Below are 25,918 nucleotides of genomic sequence, written 5' to 3'. Positions count from 1 at the left end.
TCGTAATTACTGCAGCCAAACACAGCACATACCTTTCCCCTCATGTTGAGAGGAGATATCAAGGAATGACACACGCTACTATTTAATTATGTCAACTCACTGAAAACGCATAAATAACACCAAAAACTTCACACAAAAATACACGTGCTCTTATGACAGTATCAGTACCGTTCAGGTCTATCCGCTAGAGTGTGCTCCAATAGTTGTCCCTCGATATCTCGCTCAGTGTCGTGTATTGTCTCTACTGTATTTGATTGTACCTAGATGTCTGCGGTGAAAAACTGCTGCAGTAACTGAACTTTTGCCATGTAGGGAACCTATCAGCTTTGATAAGTGGATAATCAGATTGAAAAAAATAAAACCCTATTACAGTAAGTGCTGAAAGTCTCCCTCGGTCATTGGACAAGCTTCGTAGCGTGTGATGATATTCCGGTTCACTCTGTGCAATTCAGCTTGATGAATCTTCGGAATTTTGGTGTGATTGCACTAAATTGATCAATTACTGAGCACTGTATAAGAAGCAGTCGTGCTGTCATGGAAGCTTATCTCAGACTAGCTGAGACCATGATATCAATCAATCAATCATTTTCATTCTATCTCCTGACCCTACAGCCCATGAAGGACCCTGGCCTCTCCAATAGCTTTCGCCCACTTCTTTTAGTCCAGACCTCTCCTTCTCCAGCCGTGGATCCCTAACAACTACAAATCTCAATCAATCAGTCAATACTGATCTGCATTTAGGGCAGTTGCCCAGGTGGCAGATTCCCTATCTGTTGTTTTCCTAGCCTTTTCTTAAATGATTTCAAAGAAATTGGAAATTTATTGAACATCTCCTTTGGCAAGTTATCCCAATCCCTAACTCCCCTTGCTATAAATGAATATTTGCCCCAATTTGTCCTCTTGAATGCCAACTTCATCTTAATATTGTGATCACCGGGCGAGTTGGCCGTGCGCGTAGAGGCGCGCGGCTGTGAGCTTGCATCCGGGAGATAGTAGGTTCGAATCCCACTATCGGCAGCCCTGAAAATGGTTTTCCGTGGTTTCCCATTTTCACACCAGGCAAATGCTGGGGCTGTACCTTAATTAAGGCCACGGCCGCTTCCTTCCAACTCCTAGGCCTTTCCTATCCCATCGTCGCCAAAAGACCTATCTGTGTCGGTGCGACGTAAAGCCCCTAGCAAAAAAAAAAAAAAATATTGTGATCTTTCTTACTTTTAAAGACGCCACTCAAACTTATTCGTCTACCAATGTCATTCCACGCCATCTCTCCGCTGACAGTTTGGAACATACCACTTATAATACCAATATAAATGGTCCGTTTTTGGACATTATACATTTTCCAGCTAACTCATTCCTGGTTGCTGGCGTTTTGCCCCAGTATGCTAAGATGGGCTCATTAGTTGGTAAATAGCACACCCAACAAGATGCATGGCTAGTGCATACCGTGGAGGCCACTGCATAGGCTACTTCAGGCCACCGGCAGTGCCAATGCACTATGAGAGACTTTGTCTCATTACCAAAAATTGATGCCTGCCTGATTATCACACACCACTTAGTCGAGCAGCTCGTCTTCTTTCTCGCAATTCTACCCAGCCCAAAGAATGCAACATTTTTGTAACGCTACTCTTTTGTCGGAAATCGCCCATAACAAATCGAGCTGCTTTTCTTTGGGTTTTTCCAGTTCTTGAATCAAATAATCCTGGTGAGGGTCCCATACACTGGAACCATACTCTAGTTGGGATCTTACCAAAGACTTATATGCCCTCTCCTTTACATCCTTACTACAACCCGTAAACACCCTTATAACCATGTGCAGAGATCTGTACCCTTTATTTACAACCCCATTTATGTGATTACCCCAATGAAGATCTTTCCTTTTATTAACACCTAGATACTTACAATGATCCCCAAAAGGAACTTTACCGGGTGAGTTGGCCGTGCGCGTAGAGGCGCGCGGCTGTGAGCTTGCATCCGAGAGATAGTAGGTTCGAATCCCACTATCGGCAGCCCTGAAGATGGTTTTCCGTGGTTTCCCATTTTCACATCAGGCAAATGCCGGGGCTGTACCTTAATTAAGGCCACGGCCGCTTCCTTCCAACTTCTAGGCCTTTCCTATCCCATTGTCGCCATAAGACCTATCTGTGTCGGTGCGACGTAAAGCCCCTAGAAAAAAGAAAAAGAAAAAAAGGAACTTTCACCCCATCAACGGAGTAATTAAAACTGAGAGGACTTTTCCTATTTGTGAAACCCACAGCCTGACTTTTAACCCCATTTCTCAAGGTGTTGTCCAGCCTTCTTGTCGTTGGTCGACAGGATGTTGGCCAAGGATCATCTTCATTGCTCAGTTCTGGTCCATCGTTACGATGTGCCCGAGATACCGAAGTCTCCTCTTTTTGGCCTGTGTCACTATCTCAAGGTCACCATACAGGGCATAGACTTCTTTGTTGGTCCTCATGCACCACACTCCTTAATTATGAGCCGCGTCGAAGATCTTCCTCAAGATTTTTTTCCCACACCCATAGCAAGTTCTTGTCGTGCTTGTTTAGGGTCCACGTCTCGCATGCTTACAGCACAACAGGACGGATTATAATCCAGTAAGCTCATAAAAGAATTATCTCGTAGAAGTCCACCTTTACATGTGATACATATAAATAAATAAATAAATAAATAAATAAATAAATAAATAAATAAATAAATAAATAAATAAATAACATTGTACTAGTCTTTACCATGTATTTTTTTAAGTCTCTTCAATGTTTTTTATAAATTAGTTTTGTTTTATTTATATGTAAATCAGGTGCCTGATTTCATTTAAGGGTTAAACCCATGGCTGATGATGCATGTATATAAGGCGAAATATGTACCATTTTAATTAACATGTCAGTGTAATTCAACAAAGACAAGATTTATTGTATTGGTTAGGTGGTCAAATTAATAAATTAACTTATTGTTATTATTTCAAACGAAGTCCACCTTTTTGAAGCAATTCGTGTTTTATTACAAATCAGAACCGATGTTACATAATGGAATAACGGGATATGTTTCGCCTAAATATATCAGGCATCTTCAGCCATGTTGTCTTCATACTAAAATTAAAACGGTTAACTAGTCCAAAAATACACACAACATTTACATAAAATGAGCATTTGGGTGCACTTGTCATTTTTGTTATTGTCTTAAATTTCATTTGGATAAAATAATGCTTTTGTTGATCGTCTTTGACAGTTAATATCCATAAACACTCAGGTACACTAGTAAATATATTTCACAAACTTATAACTTTGTAGGAATAAGAAATGGTACTGTTGATCATGTTTGTAATTGTAGCATTTTAAACTGTGAAATTATGATTTCATAGTAGCTTGGCTTTATTTACATACATCGTGAGGACGGAGCAGCTCTATATGGACAGAGTCGAAGAGGGGACTTCGACAGAAGGTTCTTTCTATGGCTAGATATATTTTACCGAGCTCGATAGCTGCAGTCGCTTAAGTGCGGCCAGTGTCCAGTATTCGGGAGATAGTAGGTTCGAACCCTACTGTCGGCAGCCCTGAAAATGGTTTTCCGTGGTTTCCCATTTTCACACCAGGCAAATGCTGGGGCTGTACCTTAATTAAGGCCACGGCCGCTTACTTCCCACTCCTAGTCCTTCCCTGTCCCATTGTTGCCATAAGACCTATCTGTGTCGGTGCGACGTAAAGCAACTAGCAAGAAAAAAAAAAGATATATTTAAATAAAGAAAGAGAGTTCCGTCATAGTGGGAGAATATTTTGCTTGATGGTGTCCTCACTCTGCTGCTGACTACTCGGTTTCTGGCCATGGTCAGAGCATCACACATACGAGGGGGGATCAAATATAAATGGGATTTTATTTTTCATTTAAGTTCATTTATTGAAAAACACATGTCAATTACAGTTTATTTTTCCACATAGCTTCTTGTTTTAGAAATACATTTGTCCCAGTGTATGGGCAGCTTTTTGATGCCCTCATCATAAAAAGAACAGGGTCATGCCACCAACCAGTTGCGCATAAAGTCTTCCACACTCTCGTCATTTTCAAATCGTTGCCCACCTAGAGCTTCTTTAAGCGATCCGAACAAATGGGGAAAAAACAGGACGATAAGACCAGGCTGTAAGGAGGATAATCGAGTGTAGTCCAGTGCATTTCCTGTAACTTGGAGACAATTAGAGCTGCAGTGTGGGGCTGCGCATTGTCATGGAGGAGGATGACCTGTCGAATCGGTTGATTTTGTCTTTAGCGGTGATATGCAACCCTCACTTTGTTCAACAGCTTGCAGTAGTAAGCAGCATTGAGTGTGCATCACTCATGCAAAAAATAAATCAGCAAAATGCCTCGCTGATCGAAAAAAACGGTTGCAAGAACCTTGCCAGCTGACTGTCGAGTCTTGGCTTTCACTTGTGTTGCCTCCCCTTTCCTCTGCCACTCCTTATTGGCTTGTTTGGATTCGGGTGTGTAGTGGTGGATCCACGTTTCGTCGCAGGTGACGATCCAACTCAAAAATGCATTACCTTCTTCCACAAACCTTGCTGTAAGCCTCTGACAGACCTCCAAATGTCTCAACTTCAGATTTTCGGTCAAAAGGCGAGGGACCCATCTGGAACACACTTGATGGAACTGTTGGTTGTTTGTGATGATTGCTTGACAGCTCCCACAACTGATTCCAACTTGTTCTGCAATTTCTGATACTCTCGCCCGTCGATCGTCGTCAATAATGTCTTTAACCGCACAAGTGTTTTCGTCTGTAATGCTGGTCCGAGGACTGCGATCGTATTGGTGATTTTCCACATGTTCTCTTCCTTCCCTGAACTTTTTATTCCAGGCAAACACATGTGTCCTTGACAATGTTTGATCACTGAACTGTGCATCAATCTCTGGCAAATTTCCGCCGCTGTAACTCCTTCACGAGCAAGAAACTTTATAATTACGCGTTGCGCAGTGGAAAGGTGCACCTGTTGCTCCGACATCGTGAGCGTTACGGACGAAACGGCGGGAAATATCTAACAACACGCTCTCCCCACTCGTAACGGTCCTGCCTAAGCATAGCAGAAGCGCGGAGCCAGTCCTAACAACTGTTGATGTTCAGGAACAAAAATCCCGTTTATATTTGATTGACCTTAGTAATTCAATATGGATTCAATATAAAATTTACAACTTGCAATTATAACCTGGTACACGGTGAGTTTCAGTCTTCTGGACAGCGTTGTATTCTTCAATAACTTCTGGAAGGCGAAGTAACACCTGTTCCTAGCCGCCACCCTAGCCTTTATCTCATCGCTGACCTTGTTGTCCTCAGTCATGATATCACTGGGGGAGCTATATAAGTGGGGCAGTTCCTCAGGTGGTGATGCAGGTGTTGGTGATTATTGTTTTAAAAGCAGGTACAACTAGGCAACCATTCTCTACTACCGGTAACACTTATCAGAGAGAAAAAAGGAAGGGATCTGGCACTTCAAAAAATTAAGGTATTGGCCAAAGGAAGACAGAGGGCACGAAGGGCATGTAGATGAAAGATTCCCTAGGCCTTGAATGCTCTAATACCAGTTGGGGTCAGAAAAGAATAAGAGTTGACCAAGAGAGGTCAGATAGGATAGATAAAATGAGGAGTCTGGCATAACTAAGTGGAAGCAATGCCAGGATTCAGCTGAGGGCCCTGTAGTCACCAAACCACACTCCCAAGTTGAGCCCTGAAGGCCCCTTTTAGTCGCCTCTTACGACAGTCAAGTGTTTTTTTTTGCTAGGGGCTTTACGTCGCACCGACACAGATAGGTCTTATGGCGACGATGGGATGGGAAAGGCCTAGGAGTTGGAAGGAAGCGGCCGTGGCCTTAATTAAGGTACAGCCCCAGCATTTGCCTGGTGTGAAAATGGGAAACCACGGAAAACCATTTTCAGGGCTGCCGATAGTGGGATTCGAACCTACTATCTCCCGGATGCAAGCTCACAGCCGCGCGCCTCTACGCGCACGGCCAACTCGCCCGGTCACAGTCAAGTGTACCATGGGCGTTATTCTACCCCCCACCTGCAGGGGGCACCATATTCTGAGCCAAAAGCCTGGATTCATTTCTAAACCTCTGTGCAGTGCTCACATGGAGTGAGGGCATATGTCTTTGTTGATGGCGAGTCGTCCTTCGGATGGGAACGTAAAGCCTTCAGCAGATCCCTTGGTCCTATTCGACAGAAGTAGGCAATGTGCTGGTGCTGGATTTTACCCTCTCTCTTCCTACAACTCATCTCATTAACTACTCCAGTTGGCCATTTTTGTTCTGTACTTAACATATCTTCAACACATACTATGTACGTAACACAACCTGATAGGTTGAAAGTCTATTTCGATTACAATGCGGTTGTGACTTGGACCACAATGGGTGACTTGCACGCACACAATGAATTATTTTAACCATAATGGTCAACTAATTAGGTCCATATTGACTTCAAATTAATCTTACATTCAGTATATAACACTTTGCTCCATCCTGTTAATACTTAACAGCTCTCGAAAGGAACGTGATCGTACTGGGTGATCTGAATTTATCAAATGTCAATTGGGAAGGTAATGCAAATGACGGGAAGCATGACCAACAAATGGCAAATAAGTTAATATGGGAAGGGCACCTGATTCAGAAAGTGATGGAACCAACTTGAGGGAAGAATATTCTGGATGCGGTGCTGGTAAAACCAGATGAGCTCTATAGAGAAACCGAAGTAATAGATGGTATTAGTGATCACGAAGCTGTTTTTGTGGTAATTAAAAATAAGTGTGAAAGAAAGGAAGAGATTAAAATTAGGTCTGTTAGGCAGTACCATATGGCTGATAAAACAGGCATGAGGGAGTTTTTAATAACTATGATCGGTGGAAAACGGTAAATAAAAATGTAAACAGACTCTGGGATGGGTTTAAAGCAAAAAGATATATACAAAATCTAAAATATATAAATAAAATAGCAAAAATAATAATAGTAATTCATATATATGTTATAATATGAATTGTTGTCAACTATTTTTTCTTGAAACTTCTCCTTTCCTTTATTCCTGTTCAATAAAGAAAAGGACACTGACATAATTTCATAGTCTACTATTAAAATTATTTGAATATTTTATTACAATGTTGCCAAATACCTTGGCCTACGGTTATGGCTGTTTGTTCACTCGTTCACATGTACAGATACCGTTGTAGTAACATAAACTGTTAAGTATTGACAGGGTGAAATAAAGTGTTATCTGCTCATTGTAAGATTGCGCACATTCTACAATGTGATGGCAGTAGTGCCAAGCCTGTAGCTTAGATCCTTTCCAACAGAACAAATATGACCTAGGCCACTATATAACTCAGTGGTAGGGCAACCGATGCAAAATTGGGGGGTTGTGAGTTCAGATCCCACTGGTGTCCGGTTTGCCATTATTGCTCTGTACTCAACATCTCTTCATCACATTCTATATTTATGTAACACAACCAGTTCCATGGCTAAACTGTTAGCGTGCTGGCCTTTGGTCACAGGGGTTCCGGGTTCGATACCTGGTAGGGTCGGGAATTCTAACCATCATTGGTTAATTTTGCTGGCACAGGGGCTGGGTGTATGTGTCATCTTCATCATTTTATTCTTATCATGACACAGGTCGCCTTCGGGCGTGAAATCAAAATACCTGCACCTGGTGAGCCGAACGTGCCCTTGGAAACACCCGGCACTAAAAGCCATACGCCATTTCACAACTTACCGAGATGAAAGTCTATTTCGATTATGAAGCAGTCGTGAAAATTCAGTATTCATGATTGTGTTTCCTGCCAGAAAGTCTGGAGATGTTTCAGAGAAGAATGTGACTGAAAAGTTTGTACCAGTCAGCTTGAATCAGGAGGCATTTTCTAGTTACACGAAGTTGTCATTTGACCTACCTTCTTTTATTTGGATAATTTTAGCAGCGTTTTTGACAAATTCTTCAATGTTTTTTAGCGCTTCTTGATATTTTACGATTTTTATCTAACATCCAAGATGTCTTAATCTATACCGCCTCCAATTTGACTACATATTTTCATCCTAATTTAAATTTTTAGACTTCAACCTCATCATATACTATATCTTTTAACTGTATTGTTCTTGTCCTGTGAAGCCTTGGTTTTGATAATCTGTTCTCCAGGCATGATATATATTGTTCAAGCTTTTTATCAAAAAATCCATTTCAGTGTCAGACGTGGATTATTTAAAAAAAACAATCTGTGATAATTACTTTTAGACGAACGTTTTAATTTTTAAAATCTATTTTATTCAATATTTTTTGTGCTGTAATCATTATGCAACCACAGTATCAACACCTGTAAGTGTTCATCAATACGTTTTATGTAAATTGTTAAGATTCCTCAGACCTGTGTGTTTTAAGATTGAACGAGGCTGATGATGCCCAATAAGTAGTGGGCGAAACATGTACCTTCAAAATACTGATAATTTCTATGTGTATTTGACCACACATTAGTGGAATAAAGTGTATTGAATAGGTGGTATTAAAATTACTCCTTGTGTAAACTTTGTGATTAACTAGTTTTCATTACGGAATAATGATGAGAATAATAGTTTGTAAGTGGTGTGTTCCGATCTGTCAGTGGAGAGATGGCGTGGGAGGACATCAGTAGACGAATAAGTTTGAGTGGTGTTAAAAGTAGGAAAAATCACAGTATGAAGATAAAGTTGGAATTCAAGAGGACAAATTGGGGTAAATATTCCTTTAGGAGGAAGGGGAGTTAGGGATTGGAATAACTTACCAAGGGAGATGTTCGATAAATTTCCAATTTGTTTGCCATCATTTAAGAAAAGACTAGGAAAACAACCGATAGGGAATCTGCCACCTGGGCGACTGCCCTAAATGCAGATCAGTAGTGATAGAGATTGGTCTGTATTAAAACGGTACTTACTTAAAAAACATGCCTCGTAAAAAACCATAGTTCACTTGGCAGTGTATATGATACCAATATATAAATGGTCCGTTATTGGACATTATAAATTTTTCAGCTAACTAATTCCTGGTTGCTAGCGTTCTGCTCCAGTATGCTAAGGTGGGCTCATCAGTTGGTAAATAGCACCCCGACCAAGGCGCATGGCTAGTGCACACCGTGGAGGCCACTGCGTAGGCTATTTGGAGCCACCAGTAGTACAAGTGCACTATGAGAGACTTTGTCTCATTACCAAAAATTGATGCCTGCCTGGCCGTCAGATGCTATAGATGTTGATTCCCATAAGGAACCTGAAATATTTGTCCCAAATGAGTAAATTTATAATACCAATATATATGGTCCGTTATTGGACACCCAGAATAGAACAGAGCTGAAGAATGTGTTGCTTGTGAACAGTGGAGCAAAGTTCTCTGAAAAACGTGTCTACAAGTGCGGGCCGTGAAAGCGTCAGTGTTAACATTAATGAAATGAGTTATAGTTACTAAGATATTTGTTATTAAATTGCATTATTTATAACTTCATGTGAATCTGAGAATTAATTTTTGAATTCCTGAAACTTAATCTACAGTGTTTCCTATGATTCTTAAATTCATTTTATTCTAACTAATGGAGTAGGTTAACTTGCATATTGAAATTTTGGCTGTCCAGTCTTGTACTTTCAACACATTGGATTTCTTTCGAACCATCTGATATTTGCACATTTTCTTCCATAATTTTAGGAATACTTAAGGCTTTTGTTTATTCTGCAGGAACAATGGCTGGAATCTTGAGAGAAATTCTCCGCATAACACACCGGGTAATTGAGTTGATCGTATCCGGTGTGCTATGGCTTATGTATCGTGGTGGGGGAAAGAAGATGCCTGCCATTGAAAATCTCCTTTTGCTGGATTCAGCGTCAGTCTTGGCATTTAAAATACGAACCGGTAAGGTGAGTAGAGAATTTGAAATTTCCGATAATAATCTTTTCTTGAATCAGAAACAAAGTAATTTGTGGTCTTCACAAATATTGTTTGTACCTACTCATGTGTGTAATCTGCATGAGAAGGTTTATCATCATCATCATCATCATCATAGAACCTCTCCAGCATGCCAGGTAGGGTGGTGTTGAACAAGCCTTCACCATTATTGTCTGTCCAGAAATGCATTCTCTCTCACCACTGACTCCCAGTTCACTACTCCTCCTCTCTCCTCATCATCTCTCAGCTGGTTGTAGCCATTTCTTCCTAGCTCTTCCCACTGGCCTTCTTTCTTCAGCTGTTCTTTCTAGGCATGCAGGTGGTGTTTTTGTGCCAGACGTCTGCTTTACAAGTCTATACCATGTTAGTCTCGCAGTCCCTAGCTTCTTTTCTGTCGAGTCCACTTCCAGTTCCATTTTGATGTTACTGTTCCTTACATAGTCCTTGCGTGTTTTTTCGAGGGTAATTCATAGAAACTTTATTTAACATGCTTGTTTACTAACTTCTCTCCCTTTCAGTGTACATATTTTTAGACTGTACGTGAGAATAGGCACAATTTTTTTTTTTTTTTTGGCTAGTTGTTTTACGTCGCACCGACACAGATAGGTCTTACGGCGACGATGTGATAGGAAAGGGCTAGGAGTGGGAAGGAAGCGGCCGTGGCCTTAATTAAGGTACAGCCCCAGCATTTGCCTGGTGTGAAAATGGGAAACCACGGAAAACCATTTTCAGGGCTGCCGACAGTGGGGTTCGAACCTACTATCTCCCGAATACTGGATACTGGCCGCACTTAAGCGACTGCAGCTATCGAGCTCGGTAGAATAGGCACAAAGTATGAAGGTTTGTTCTACTTTTCCAATTAATTTAACAAAATGTATCATGAGAATAGAGTTAGAAAATTACTTTATTAGTTTATAATTGCATAATGATACATTAAAAACAACTTTAAATTTTCTAGCTATGAGGAAATCATAAAACAGGAAATCTTGTGTCTTTCTAAGCAAATATGTTTTGAGACTAAGAAGTTCTATTCTTTCCTTGTATTTATTTATTTATTTATTTATTTATTTATTTATTTATTTATTTATTTATTTATTTATTTATTTATTTATTTATTTATTTATTTATTTATCCGCCTCTGTGGTGTAGTGGCTGGCGTGATTAGCTGCCACCCCCGGAGGCCCGGGTTCGATTCCCAGCTCTGCCATGAAATTTGCAATGTTGCACAAGGGCTGCAAAGGAGTCCACTCAGCCTCGGGAGGTCAGTTGAATAGAGGTGGGTTCAGTTCCCATCTCAGCCATCCTTGAAGTGATTTTCCATGGTTTCTCCACTTCTCCAGGTAAATGCAGGGATGGTACCTAACTTAAGGCCACGGCCGCTTCCTTCCCTCTTCCTTATCTATCCCTTCCAATCTCCCCATCCTCCTACAAGGCCCCTGTTCAGCATAGCAGGTGAGGCCGCCTAGGCGAGGTACTAGTCCTCCTCCCCAGTTGTATCCCCGACCCAAAGTCTCACGCTCTAGGACATTGCCCTTGAGGCGGTAGAGCTGGGATCCCTCGCTGAGCCTGAGGGGAAAACCAATCCTGAAGGATAACCAGATTAAGAAAAAAGGAAGATTTATTTATTTTATACAGCCAATGAAGGGCCGTTTAATACTATGAATATAACAAATTTAAATAAGTGTGAGATAGCAATCAGTATAAACAACAATATTAAGTATCAACAGTAAATTAACAACATACCAAGATGGCGACTACTGTGTGTGAGTCTGTGATATCCGTAGTAGATAATGGTGTAAGATGCAGTGAAAAATGTGGCAAATGCAGAAGAGTAGTTAAAAATGGGATTCTGTGTCGTAAGTGTGATGAATGGTACCATTTTCGTTGTGCAAATATTGTAAATAGGACTGGTATTGAAGAAAGTGAGTGGCTGTGTTCAGAGTGTAAAGAAACTGGTAGTGAGGCAGAACAACAAGAAAGAGAGCCTTACGAAACTATAATTAAGATTTTAGGAGTGCTACAAGAGGACTTATGCGCTCTGAAACATGAAAATGAAAGCTTAAAGGACAGAATAAAGAAACTGGAAGATAAAGAAGACATTGGAGAAGAAAGATCGCCGTGGATGGAAGTGATGCGTGGCCATTTTAGGCCTAATGTTAAACATATGGGAGAAACTACGTACAACTTAAAACCGGGAAAAAAATCTTTGCAGTGCCAAAATAGATTTCAGTTATTGCAGCAAGTTCCAGAAGAAGACACACCAAGTTTTCCAAATAATTTTAAATCCAGTGGAGGTAAGCTACAGAAGAAGAAAACCAACCGAAAGTCAAGATCGCCAAAGATTCATCTCTACGCAGACAGTCAAGGGCGGGGTATGGCAGAAGGCATCAAGGAAGAGCTGCAGAATCCAGAGACTGAGGTTTTAGGACTAATAAAACCAGGTGCCAAAACTGAAGACGTCCTTTCAAGTTGTGATCCTGTGTTAGAGAAGGACAGTTATGTGGTGATTGTGAGTGGTACAAATGACATTGCTGCAAATGAAGGTGAGGAACTAATTACGACTCTCAGAGGTAAGATTTCCAAACTACCTGACTCAAAAGTAATTGTAGTAAATGTGCCACCCAGGTATGACCTTTTAGAGGACTCATGTGTGAACAAAGCTGTACATAATGTAAATATAAAAATCAAGAGATTATGTAAGAGTTTTAGAAATGTCTATGTAGTAGATACTTTAGGTCTTGGCAGGCAAATGTTCACTAGACATGGGTTACATCTAAATGGTAATGGAAAAGCAACCCTCTGTAGACAAATTGCTACAATTATCAACAGAGATTTGCAAACTAATCTGTACTTAAGAAAACCCATACCACTAAACTGGCACATACAGGGAAACTTGCCAGAAAACCCAGACCTTTAAATCAAGATCTATGTACAAGGATCTGGGTTCCAGGGAAGTTCTCAACTCATGAGTCAAACGTTACCCAATTGCAACAGTCAAGTTTTAGGGAGGAAGGAGGTCTGAGATTGCTCTTGGTAAACTGTCAGAGTGTAGTAAATAAACAATTAAAATTCGGTACATTGATAGAATCTTATGAGACGGATGTGGTGATAGGAGTGGAATTGTGGTTGAGAGAAGAGGTGGGTAATACAGAAGTATTTCCAGAAGGGTATACAGTCTATCGTAGAGACCGAGGAGATAAAAAGGGAGGAGGGGTATTTATTCTGGTGAAGGAAACTTATTGTTCGCATGAATGGTTTACTGATGAAAGGGATGAAATATTAGGGATAAAATTAGTTTGTGATAATATGAAGGAGGTGGGAATTATAGGAACATATAGGCCTGGAAGAGAGGAAAGAGACATGGAAATATTTGAGAAAATAATAGATTATACTCATAAAAACAATAATGATATGGTAATAATTGGGGGAGATCTAAACTTGCCTGAAGTTGAATGGAATGGGTCTGCGCGTGAAGCCCATGAACAGAAACTGGCAAATAAGTTAATTTGGGAGGGAGGATTTACACAAGTAGTACAAGAACCAACTCGTCTCAATAACTTGCTAGATGTATTCTTGGTTAAACCATGGGAAATTGTTGATAAAACTGAGGTAGTTGAAGGAATAGGTGACCATAAGGCTGTAATAATGCATGTAGGACTCGTACCAAAAATGCTTAATAAGAGGGTCACAAAAGACAAGAAATTATACAGAAAAACTAAAGTTGATGAATTTGGGACTTACCTTAAATCACAATTCAGTTGTTGGATAAGTGAAGGGAATAATGTGGATACACTTTGGGCTAAATTTAAAGGAATAATTTGGGAAGGAGAGAAGAGATTTGTACCCGTTAAGAAGGGTAAAATGACCTCAGACCCTGTTTATTACACAAGGGAAATAAGAAAATTAAAAAGAAAATGTAGAATAGTAAACAGGAAAATCAAAGAAGGTAGGGAGAATAGAGAAACTAGGAAACAGCTAATGAGGGAACTGAATAGAGTGAAAAAGGAAGCAAAAGAGAATTATATGAATGGCATTCTTCAAGAGGGTAATGACCACAAAGGGAAATGGAAGAAGCTGTATTCATATATTAGGAATCAAAAAGGAAAAGGAATCCAAATTCCTACAATGGTGGGAGAAGGGGGTGAACACTATTTAACAGATACTGAGAAAGCAAACCTCTTTAGTAGGGAATTCTGAGATTCAGAAGAAGCTTGTCAGGACTTGGAAACCATAACAGAAAATAGAAAGGGAGAGACACAGAGGGAAACAAGAAGCTTCTCATTCACAAATGAAGATATTTTCAGAGAAATCCAACTGCTTCAGCAAGGAAAAGCAGCAGGAAGTGATCAAATTACTGGGGAGGTATTAAAGACAATGGGGTGGTATATAGTGCCTTATTTAAAATTTCTCTTTGACTATGTCATAAATAATAGTGTGATACCAAAGGAATGGAAGGAATCTATAATAATACCAATTTATAAAGGAAAGGGTGATAAAAGAAAACCAGAGAACTACAGACCAATCAGCCTGACCAGTATAGTTTGTAAAATACTGGAGAGTTTAATAGCAAAGTACATCAGAGGGATATGTGATGATAAAAATTGGTTCATGAGGAGCCAGTATGGATTTAGAAAGAAATTTTCTTGCGAGGCACAACTGGTGCGATTTCAGCAGGACATATCAGATCAGTTAGATTCAGGAGGCCAGTTAGATTGCATAGCCATAGATCTTTCCAAAGCCTTTGATAGAGTGGAACATGGAATATTATTAACGAAATTGGAGGGAATAGTATTGGACGTAAGGGTTACACATTTCTAAATTCAAGGGTTCAGAAAGTCAAAGTAGGAAATAATATATCACAGGAAGAGAAAGTTTGGAAGGGAATTGCACAGGGTAGTATAATCGGTCCGTTACTTTTCTTAATATACGCAAATGATTTAGGGAACAATATAACATCGAAAATAAGATTGTATGCAGATGACATAATTGTTTATAGGGAAATAAATAACATTTAGGATTGTTCAGAATTACAAAGGGACCTTGACAGTATCCAAGAATGGGTTGAAGAAAATAATATGAAGATTAATGGAGGCAAATCAACTGTTACAACATTTACAAACAGGAGCTTTAAAACTGAATTTGAATATACTTTGGATGAGGTAGTTATCCCAAAAGATGGCAAGTGCAAATACTTAGGCGTAAGATTTGAAAGTAATTTGCACTGGAAGGGTCATGTTGATGACATTGTTGGGAAAGCATACAGATCGTTACATGTCATAATGAGGCTACTTAAAGGATGCAACAAAGAATTAAAAGAGAAAAGTTACCTAAGTATGGTTCGTCCATTATTGGAATATGCAAACAGTGTTTGGGATCCTCACCAAGAATACCTAATAAAAGAACTAGATGGTGTGCAGAGGAAAGCAGCAAGGTTTGTAACAGGGGATTTCAGGAGAAAGAGTGGTGTATCAGAAATGTTAAAGGAACTTGGGTGGGAAACTTTAAGTAAGCGAAGGGAGAAAACTAGACTTATAGGATTATATAGAGCCTATACAGGAGAAGAAGCATGGGGAGATATCCGTGAGAGGCTTCGGTTGGAAAATAATTATATTGGTAGAACTGACCACAAGTACAAAATTAGAAGGAATTTTAGCAGAAGCGATTGGGGTAAATTTTCTTTCATTGGGAAGGGCGTGAAGGAGTGGAACAGTTTACCAGGGGTAGTGTTTGACCCTTTTCCAAAATCTGTACAGATATTCAAGAAGAGAATAAACAACAACAGAGATAATAAATTAAATGTTAGAGGGCATTCGATCAGTGCAGAATATTGTAAATAATAAATGTGTGTGATTAAATTAATTCCATCCCCTGGTCTAAGGAGTTTGGACAGCCCAAGTAGGGGACTGCCTGTAGGGGTGAAGTACAGTGGGGACTTCGAGGGCCCTGGGACCGCTACGGTAGCTGTGAAGGCCCTTCAGGAACTCTGAAAAGTGGTGGCAAAAGGGGCTCTGGTTAAGACGCAGCAGGTCGTTATGCTACTTAGGTTCCAAAATGGGTAAAATATAAATATGTAAATAAATTCAATGTTAATTTTAATCTTATACCAGTTGTATAGTATTATTAGAAGTAATTTCACATACCGTACTGTATATGAGTTGACTATGTTTGTAAGATATTATAAGTAGAATTTTGTAAACAATATAAATTTATTAAGGATGATGTGTGTGTTTAATAGAAAAAATGATTAGCGTAAATTGTATAATATTGTATTCTAGGAAAATTTTCTTCGTCTCCTGTTAATTTAAAATTTAGTGCTTGACAATAATGTATTTTAGTGTACCATTTGCCACCGAGGTAGACACCTCATTTGCAAATAAAGAGATTTTGATTTGATTTGAACATTAACAATGTAACAAGAATGGCAACGATAACTGGCAGGGGTCGGTTACAGAGTTAGCAAGAAAAAAGGTCGTGGGTTGGAAGGACGGACGAAAATGGAAACCCGGAGAGGATTTCAAAGGAATCTTTTTTATTTTGTTTGAAAGATGCAAAGGGTGTGAATATGTCAATATCGGGTAGTGAGTTACCAAGAGTTGGGAGACTGTGGGAAGTGTGTTGTAAGGTTAGGCACGGACGGCACACATGATGAGTATTTAAACATAAGAGTTTCATTTTTGGTCCGTATTGAACTGAGAATGGAAGATAGGAAAAACTAGAAAGGTTCCACCTTTTCAATACAAAAATGTTATAGGTTTATTTATAACATGTATTTGCACTTGGGACTAGTTTCGACGCTGTGTTGGCGTCATCATCAGCCAAAAAATGGGAAAATAGGCCAGTGTGTAGGCATTCATATTACACAAGGTGTTACATTAAACAATACAAATCTTGCAAGGAGATAAAAACATGGATGAATATAGAAACAAATGAATCGTTGAGAAAGCAAAAGTTATACATGTTAAAAAATAACCTTAACCACACATCTTGCGGTGCGAAAATATTCTTCTTGAATGATTCCTGAGTATAAAACACACGCGCACACATTTCTGAAGAGCCAGCAGGCAGGACAAAGTAAAGTGAAACCTTAAGAGATCTTCTGAGAAGAGTTCATCATTTTTCTATGTTCCGATTAAATAATGAACATACACAACAGGAAATTCTCCTTCACTCTCAACAATAGCTATAAAGACCAACGGTAAATTTCATTTTTCAAAGACGTGAAAACATGATCTTGAACGTGATGTAACTCCTTTCATTTAACCCATTTTTTACACTAGGTGTTACATTAAATAATATATCTCACGAGGAGATAAAAACAGGGACGAATGTAGAAACACATGCACCGTTGAGAGAGCAAAAGTTGTACATATTAAAAATAAGCTTAAACACATAACTTGCAGTGCGAAAATATTTGAATTTGAAAGATTCTTGAATAAAAGACGCACGCGCACACACTTCTAAAGAGCCAGCAGGCAGGAAAAAGTAAGGTGAAACCTTAAGAGTTCTTCTGAGAAGAGTTCATCATACTTTCAATGTTCCGACTAACTAATGAAGTCTCGTTTGAGTTCCTGATAAACATACACAACAGGAAATTAAACAATATACATCTTACAAGGAGATAAAAACAGGGAAAGTTATACATATTAAAAATAGTCTTAACCACACGTCTTGCAGTGTGAAATTATTCGTCTTGAATGATTCCTGAATACAAAACACATGCGCATACAATTCCGAAGAGCCAGCAGGCAGGAAAAAGTAAAGTGAAAACTTTAAGAGTTCTTCTGAGAAGAGTTCATCATTTTTTCTATGTTCCGACTAGCTAATGAAGTCTCCCTTGAGTTCCTGATAAACATATACAACAGGAAAATCTCCTTCACTTTCAACAATAGCTATAAAGACCAACGGTAAATTTCATTTTAAATATTGTGCAGAGACGTGAAAGCATGATTATGAACATGATATAACTCCTTCATTTAACCCAATTTTTACACAAGGTGTTACATTAAACAATACACATCTTACGAGGAGATGAAAACAGGGCCGAATGTAGAAACAAATGCATCGTAATGCATATTAAAAATGAGCTTAACCACACAACTTGCAGTGCGAAAATATTTGCCTTGAATGATACCTGAATATAAAAACGCTTCAAGATCATGTTTTCACGTCTTTGAAAAATGAAATTTACCGTTGGTCTTTATAGCTATTGTTGAGAGTGAAGGAGAATTTCCTGTTGTGTATGTTCATTATTTAATCGGAACATAGAAAAATGATGAACTCTTCTCAGAAGATCTCTTAAGGTTTCACTTTACTTTGTCCTGCCTGCTGGCTCTTCAGAAATGTGTGCGCGTGTGTTTTATACTCAGGAATCATTCAAGAAGAATATTTTCGCACCGCAAGATGTGTGGTTAAGGTTATTTTTTAACATGTATAACTTTTGCTTTCTCAACGATTCATTTGTTTCTATATTCATCCATGTTTTTATCTCCTTGCAAGATTTGTATTGTTTAATGTAACACCTTGTGTAATATGAATGCCTACACACTGGCCTATTTTCCCATTTTTTGGCTGATGATGACGCCAACACAGCGTCGAAACTAGTCCCAAGTGCAAATACATGTTATAAATAAACCTATAACATTTTTGTATTGAAAAGGTGGAACCTTTCTAGTTTTTCCTATCTTCCATGATGAGTATGCCGGTTGTGTGTTGGGCGGGGTGGAATATGTATAGGGGAGTACGTTGGAAGAGTATTGCATTTGGTATAGCCATTGATTATTTTATGCAGGTAACAAAGATCAGAGAACTGCAAACAGCTTCCCAGGTCAAGTATACCCAGGTAGTTAAAGATGTTGGATTCAGTTGTGTTCTTAAAACACAGGATTGCGAGTCTTAACAATGAAAGTGAAAAAGTTAAAAATGCTATTTAGTTGAGATGTTTCTTTTTCATACATACATACATACATACATACATACATACATGGTGTCCGAGAAGTCCCTGTACCCCTAGTTTCATACGTTTCATATTGTAGTGGAGTACTTACATATAAAGACTATGAATCCAGGGAATCTGTATGTGCACCATTATGCCTTACACAGAGTTCTATCTATCTCAAAGTCCTCATTGACATCTTGCAGAACATCTCAAGAGTTATGGAACGAAAGGCTTCCTCCACACGTTGGTACAATTCTTCATTATATCAAATTATTATAATTAATGAACCACCTTTCCAATACACAAAATCCTTATATTTAGGATGAACCCATTTAATCACAAATTGGACATGTTTCACTCAACTTTGTGAGCATCATCAGCAATAGTTAACATAAATCATTGGTGGGTCAGGGCCCTGACCCTGGTGTATATCACAAAAGAATGTCTAATATACATTGATAAAAATATATAAATTTAACACTTTAAAAATAATCAATAAGATTATTTATGTCTATTAAAACAAAAATTTTAATCATTCAGATTGTTTAAAATGTAAAACGGAATGGATGGCTTAAATGTTAAAAATGGTATATGGTAATTAGATGTTCTTAACTCTCTTGGAGCCAGGCGGTACTGCGAGCGTCCGCCCTTTAAATTGCCAGAGCCGATGAGATCGGCCTTTAAATATCCGTGCAGAAGTTGCCAGAGCCGATTACATCGGCCGGCTGGAAATTCTGTGATATACATACTTTTTTGGCAGTCTATAGTGACGTGCATACTTTTGTGACAACCTGTAGTAAAGGGGCTACAAGTTATTATGTGCCTGACCTTGCTTTGGAATTTCTAAGAGGGTGTTCTAGCTTTCACAAGAGTTGTTTCCTGTGTTTAGAAATACCGCTAACCGGTCAGTACAAGATTGCTTCTTACAGTGTGTGGATTCTTGACAGCAGAATGGCAAGTGGATCACGTGATATATTTTCAGCAGGTATTGATGACAATAAATTAATGGAATATTTGGAACAATGCGAAGTGAACGCGGATGATTTATCGGATAGCGATAGTGAATTTAGTTCGGAGAGTAGTGATGAAATTATACCAGACACGCCCCCGGGATCACCACAGCTAAAGAAGAGGCGTTTATTTGTTTCTAATGGCAGTAAAGCTACTGTGAATACTGTTGTTGATGAAACTAGTGATGACGAAGATGAAGATGATGATGATGATGATGATGATGTCTCTGGAGAACATTTTGTGGAAATTTCTCCCAATGAACCTGACAACGTTCCTCAGCCTCCTGTTTCGTTCATGGAAATTCCTGGACCTAAACATGCCCCTCCGCCTGATTCTCCGCCCATATCATACTTTAATTTATTTTTCACTTTTTCTCTGCTAAACCTTATAGTCACAGAGACCAATCGCTACGCTGACCAACTCCTTACTTGTAATGAACTGTCACCTAATTCCCGCTCTCGATGTTGGAGACGCACTACAATTGACGAAATAAGGGCGTTCATTGCTGTCGTCATGAATATGGGACTGATAAGAAAACCTACCATTGTTTCGTACTGGAATACTGTAGACCATTTCATTACCCCTTGGTTTGGTGAAATGTTCTCAAGGAATAGGTTTCAGCTTATTTTGAAATTTTTTCATTTAGTTGACAACAGTAAGCTTTCTCCTCCTGGCTCTCCAAACTATGATCCCTGTGCTCGATTCCAGCCTCTTGTAGATCACGCTAATAGGCTATTTAGACACCATTATACTCCTCATCAGCAACTTTCCATAGACGAAAGTTTAGTTGGAACTAAATGCCATACACAACTACTCCAATACATGCCGAATAAGCACCATCACAAGTGGGGGATAAAATTTTGGATGTTGTGTGATGCAGTTAGTAAGTATTGTGTTGGTTTTTATACCTACCGAGGAGCAAGATCCACTGAAGACAGAAACGAAATCAGAATTAATGGACTGGCCTACACTGTAGTGACCAAACTCATGTCCCTAGGGAATTATTTTATGAAAGGTTTTCACGTTTACGCAGATAATTATTTTACGTCAATCCCCCTTGCAAAACATTTATACTCACTTGGAACATTTATTACCGGCACTATACGGAGAAACAGGAAGGGACTACCAGATGCTGTGAAAAAGCCATTTAAATTAGTTTGTAATAAATATTTCAGACAGGGGCCAATTTTACTAGTGGGATCCAAACAGAAAAAATCTCAGAAAAATCAGGTGGTGGTTATAAGTACACGCGGAGCTGCAATAGAATCAGAAGTGCCTGCAACTGCTAGAAACATTAATCAACCCAAGAGGAAACCTAATGTGATTTTAGACTATAATCGTTATATGGGTGGCATTGATACAAATGACATGATGGTGTATTTTTATTTAGATGAGCGTAGAACTTTGAAATTCTGGAAAAACGTTGCATTCAATATAATTTTGAGAATGGTCTTAAATGCTTATTTGATGTATTTAGAAAACTGTAACGGAAAGAAAATGACTAGGCTCCAGTTCTACTCCAGTATAATTGAATCTCTGAGTACTGAATGGTTTGAGAATAGACAAAAGATTATCACGAATATTCCCGTGTGTGGCGTAAAACTTTTGTCAGGTACATTAGAAAGACGGTGCGTTGTATGTAGCTCTCCGCAAAAGAGAAAGAGGTCGCGAACTGTGTGCATCAAGTGCGATAAAGGCCTGCATACTAAATGTGCAGCTCTTCATAAGTGCCCTAAATAAACAAAATATATTTGAAGTTCTACTTGAACAAAAAACAGAGATTTTATATGACGTTGCGTTACGCTTTTTATTGTTCCTATTAGTGTTAGTGATAAGTGATTAGTGTTAGTGTAAATAACTTTAAGTGCTTCAACAGTGGTCTCAAACTTTGAACAACATTATATAGCGGTGACGGGTCTTCTTCTAAAAAATTTTCGGTGAGTAAATTTATTTTGTCATTTTCCTTCTTTTTTACTAGTGGCATAGTAAATTTGTGCTTGCATTTTTTTCTTTTCTTTTTCTCGTTCAGAGCAATTATTTTGTTCATAAATTAATTCTCTATCATTACGTAAATGCCGGTCCCCACGGGTCAAGTGTAGTGTGCCTGCCTCTCACTCGGAGGTCATGGGTTCGATTCCCGGACAGGTGAGCGATTTTTACCTGGGTCTGAGTGTTGGTTCGAGGTCCACTCAAACTAAGTGACCCTAAGTGATGACAATCGAGGAGAGATCTTAGGCTAAGAGAGCTACCTTGGTCTAGAAAACCATGAATAATGAAAGAGAGAATTCGTCCCACTGACCATGCGTCACCTCGTAAACTGCAGGTCTTCGGACTGAGCAGCGCTCGCTTAGTAGACCAGGCCCATCAGGGCTTTAGTGCCATAGATGTTTTAATTACGCATATTGTATTGTATTGTAAGATGTTTTTAAAAATAGATACTGAAACAGAAAACTAGAAAAGGGGATTTCCGATCAAATAAAAACTATAATCTCAACTATTATTTTTTACTTTTTAATAACTCAGAACTATTTTTATACAATCTACACCACATATATATAATTTATCTTAAGTGTTTGCTATACATCGATATATACATGAATTTTATCGGTGAGTAAAATTGTCTTATTTTCATTAGGGACATACGTTTGAATTTTAATTTTTTATATTTTTATTTTTTGCGTTCAAAATAATTATTTTATAGAATTATATTTAGAAATAAATTCTGCATTTAGACGTATATTCTTTTGTATCGTAGATGATATTTTTAAAGTAGATATTGAGAAAGAAAGTGCAAAAATGTTTTTCTCTTCCTAAAAGTAAACGTTTTCGACAACCATAATATCAACAATAATACTTTTTAATGATTTATATCACTCTAAATCAGTTGTTTATTTTATGTAGTCGACGTATAGAAAATTTTTTGCCGGTATTTGACATACACCGGTAGATATACGCGAATGTTAAAATGCACGTAATTCTACTAAAAACGGCCTGGCACTTTACAGTAGTAGAGTGCAGGCGGAGCTCTGGCCTCTTCCAGCTGCTAGTGAGCGGCCGATCAGATCGGCTCCTGGCTCCAAGAGGGTTAAAAATCCTTGTCCAACATATCTACGCTCGATTATATTAGACTGTTTATAATAAAATCAGTTTTTCATATCAGGGTGAGTTCTTATTATAGACTATGTTGCTGTTTTTTAAGAATAAACATGATGAGAAACGCTAAAATCGCACATGATGGTTGAAAAACGAGTTCACTGGTGATAAAATGTCTAGATCGGCGTAATTTAGCCTTTATGGGACTCCTTGCGTTGTAATTTCTGCCATTATTTTATGCAGTAATATGTTGAAATTGTTCTTCTAACGGAAAAATGGTGATCTATTATATCACTGGTGATAAAATGTCGTCTAAATCGGCGTAATTTAGCCTTTATGGAAGTCCTTGCGTTATAATTTCTGCCATTATTTTATGCAGTAATATGTTGAAATAATTGTTCTTCTAACGGAAAAATGCTGATCTATTATATGAAATTGATCGAATGTATCCCGTGTGTGAACTGGTCTCTTGGTTATTTACTTAGGTTTGACGTGAACCGACGTTGAGCCACATGGGGCTTGATTATTCCCCATAATGAGTTGTCTGGCGTGGTAAGGTGCGGGCTTCATGGTGGCCATTTCAACGGGGGTGGAGATGTTGGTGAGCCACGGCCAATCTAGCGGCCTTGAAATTGTTCATCAAGGAACTCGCGTACCTGAATAGCAAAATGTGCTGGAGCCCCATCCTGCTGTAACCCATGACCCATGATACCCTTATCTTGAAGCTGAGGTATTAACCGAGATTGTAACATGTGCACATAAGATTTTCCATTCACATACCCATCAAAAAAATACGGTCCGCACAAGTGACGTGATGATATCCGGCCCATACCATAACATGAGGGGGGGGTTCCTTTCCAACTCTTGCACATAATGAGAATTTTTCTTAGACCAGAAAACCATATTCCTCCTACATGAACTGCGATATATCGCACATTCATCAGAAAATAACACTCTTGAGCGAGACACGCCAATTGGGAATTGTCTTGATTTATGAATTTCATTTTCCATATTGATATTTACCAATCGTCATAAAAGGAAAGAAAAATTCCACCTAATCAATACATTTATTTTCTTGTAAAATATTACAATCTAGGACCGGTTTCGACCCTTCATAGGTCATAGGTCATTGAAAATGATGAAATAACTAGCTGATGTACCCGTGCTTCGCTACGGGATTCTCAGAAAGACTGACTTTGTGGTTTTCCTAACTGAAATCAACATAGGTTATTACAAAAACGTAAGTATGAATGTAGCGATTAAAAGCAATGCTATCATATAAATACTCGATCAAATGGAAAGCCGCACGTTTTATCACTTTTAACGAACAGTGCTGCGGGTAGATTGCGGTGCCAATCTAATAGTCCAAAGTTCCAGAGCTGGGATGACCAGGCCGCAGATTGCCACGAACACTCATCTGTTATTATTCCGCTAAATATGCACACTGTTCATTCCAATCAGTACCTCAGAGTAGGGATTGAATAGCCCGAATGCTATGATGATCCAGTGTGTTACGTACCAGTAGTATCAGAAAATTTATAAACCAGGGGAATAACATGCTAAAGAAGAAAGTTATCTAACTCACCAGCTACTTCCCATCAATATTCAGGCAGGCTGTTACACTCTGTCCGACTGGGCGAGTTGACCGTGTGGTTAGCGGTGCACAACTGAGCTTGCATCCGAGAGAGAGTGGATTCGAACCCCATTGTCGGCAGCGCTGAAGATGGTATTCCGTGGTTTCCCACTTTCACACCAGTCAAATGTTGGGCCTGTACCTTAATTAAGGCCTAAGTCACTCCTAGCCCTTTCCTATCCCATCGTCGCCATAAAACCTATCTATGTCGGTGCGATGGAAATCAAATACTCTGTACTCAGCAGTAATCGTACCTACCGGAGATGAGGAGCAACAGAAGACACAAAGCACATCACGACAAACAATGGTCAATGTAATGTTATTGTGGATCAGTGTTATGAGCTTTCTATATTGTAGGCCTACACATTTAGTTTTCTTTCGACTCTGTGATTTGTAAAATATTTTATACCGTAAACTGTAGTTTCTTATTCTCCAACTTTACATATCGATTTTCATTAAATACTGTTTAGCCATTTTCTCATTACTCGGCGCTGATATGGACTTAGTAACAAAAATTCAAATTCATGAATATCTTGGTGATCAGAGCCAGTACGGTAATAATGTATAAGACATGAATAACAGGAAATTTAATACTATATAACCTTAGTTATCTAGCATTCATCGACTACATTTCTTATAAGAAATATTTGAGAATTACATTTTAGGCCTTTCCCTAAACTACCATTTTACTCAGCGTGAATAAAATAATTTACAGCCTAGACTATAGCGACTTATTTCCTGACTTTGCATACCGATTTTCATCAAGATAGGACTACTAATAACAACAATATTTGAGAATTAAATTTTAGGCCTTCCCCTAAACTACCATTTTTCTCAGCGTGAATACAATTATTGACAGCCTAGATTGTGGCAATTTATTCCCCAACTTTGCATACCCATTTTCTTTAAAATACGACCACTAATAACATAAATAGTTGAGAATTCAATTATAGGCCTTCCCCTAAACTACCATTTCACTCAGCGTGAGTAAAATGATTTATAGCCTAGATTGTAGCGGCTCATCCCCCGACTTCACATACCGATTTTCATTAGACCACTAATAACATAAATAGTTGAGAATTCAATTTTAGGCCCTCCCCTAAACTACCATTTCACTCAGCGTGAGTAAAATGATTTATAGCCTAGATTGTAGAGGCTCATCCCCCGACTTCACATACCGATTTTCATTAAATTCTTTTCAACCGTTTTCTCGTGATGCGTGTACATACATACATACATACATACATACATACATACATACATACATACATACAGACAGACAGACAGACAGACAGACAGAAATTACGGAAAAGTAAAAAGAGCATTTTCTT

General features: G+C 38.7%; 2 protein-coding genes across 3 annotated transcripts in view; both read left to right on the top strand.

Moving 5' to 3' along the window:
- Positions 1 to 25,918, top strand: part of LOC136858805 (fatty-acid amide hydrolase 2) — a 147,280-nt gene that overhangs the window by 3,203 nt on the left and 118,159 nt on the right. For both annotated transcript variants that reach the window (XM_068225693.1, XM_068225694.1), the window contains exon 2: positions 9,709 to 9,887. In XM_068225693.1, coding sequence (XP_068081794.1) covers positions 9,714 to 9,887 — 174 coding nt within the window. In that variant the 5' untranslated portion in view covers positions 9,709 to 9,713. The remainder of the gene's footprint in view (positions 1 to 9,708; positions 9,888 to 25,918) is intronic.
- On the top strand, positions 20,207 to 21,337 carry LOC137502731 (piggyBac transposable element-derived protein 4-like; the record flags this gene model as incomplete). The annotated part of the gene is made up of 1 exon (XM_068229765.1): positions 20,207 to 21,337. A coding segment is annotated over one exon (1,131 nt), but the record flags the coding sequence as incomplete, so codon positions are not given.

This window comes from Anabrus simplex, chromosome 1, assembly GCF_040414725.1.
Source record: "Anabrus simplex isolate iqAnaSimp1 chromosome 1, ASM4041472v1, whole genome shotgun sequence".
In the NCBI taxonomy this organism is placed as follows: domain Eukaryota; kingdom Metazoa; phylum Arthropoda; class Insecta; order Orthoptera; family Tettigoniidae; genus Anabrus; species Anabrus simplex.
Note: the sequence above shows the minus strand (reverse complement) of the source record. Positions and strands in the feature narration are given on the sequence as shown.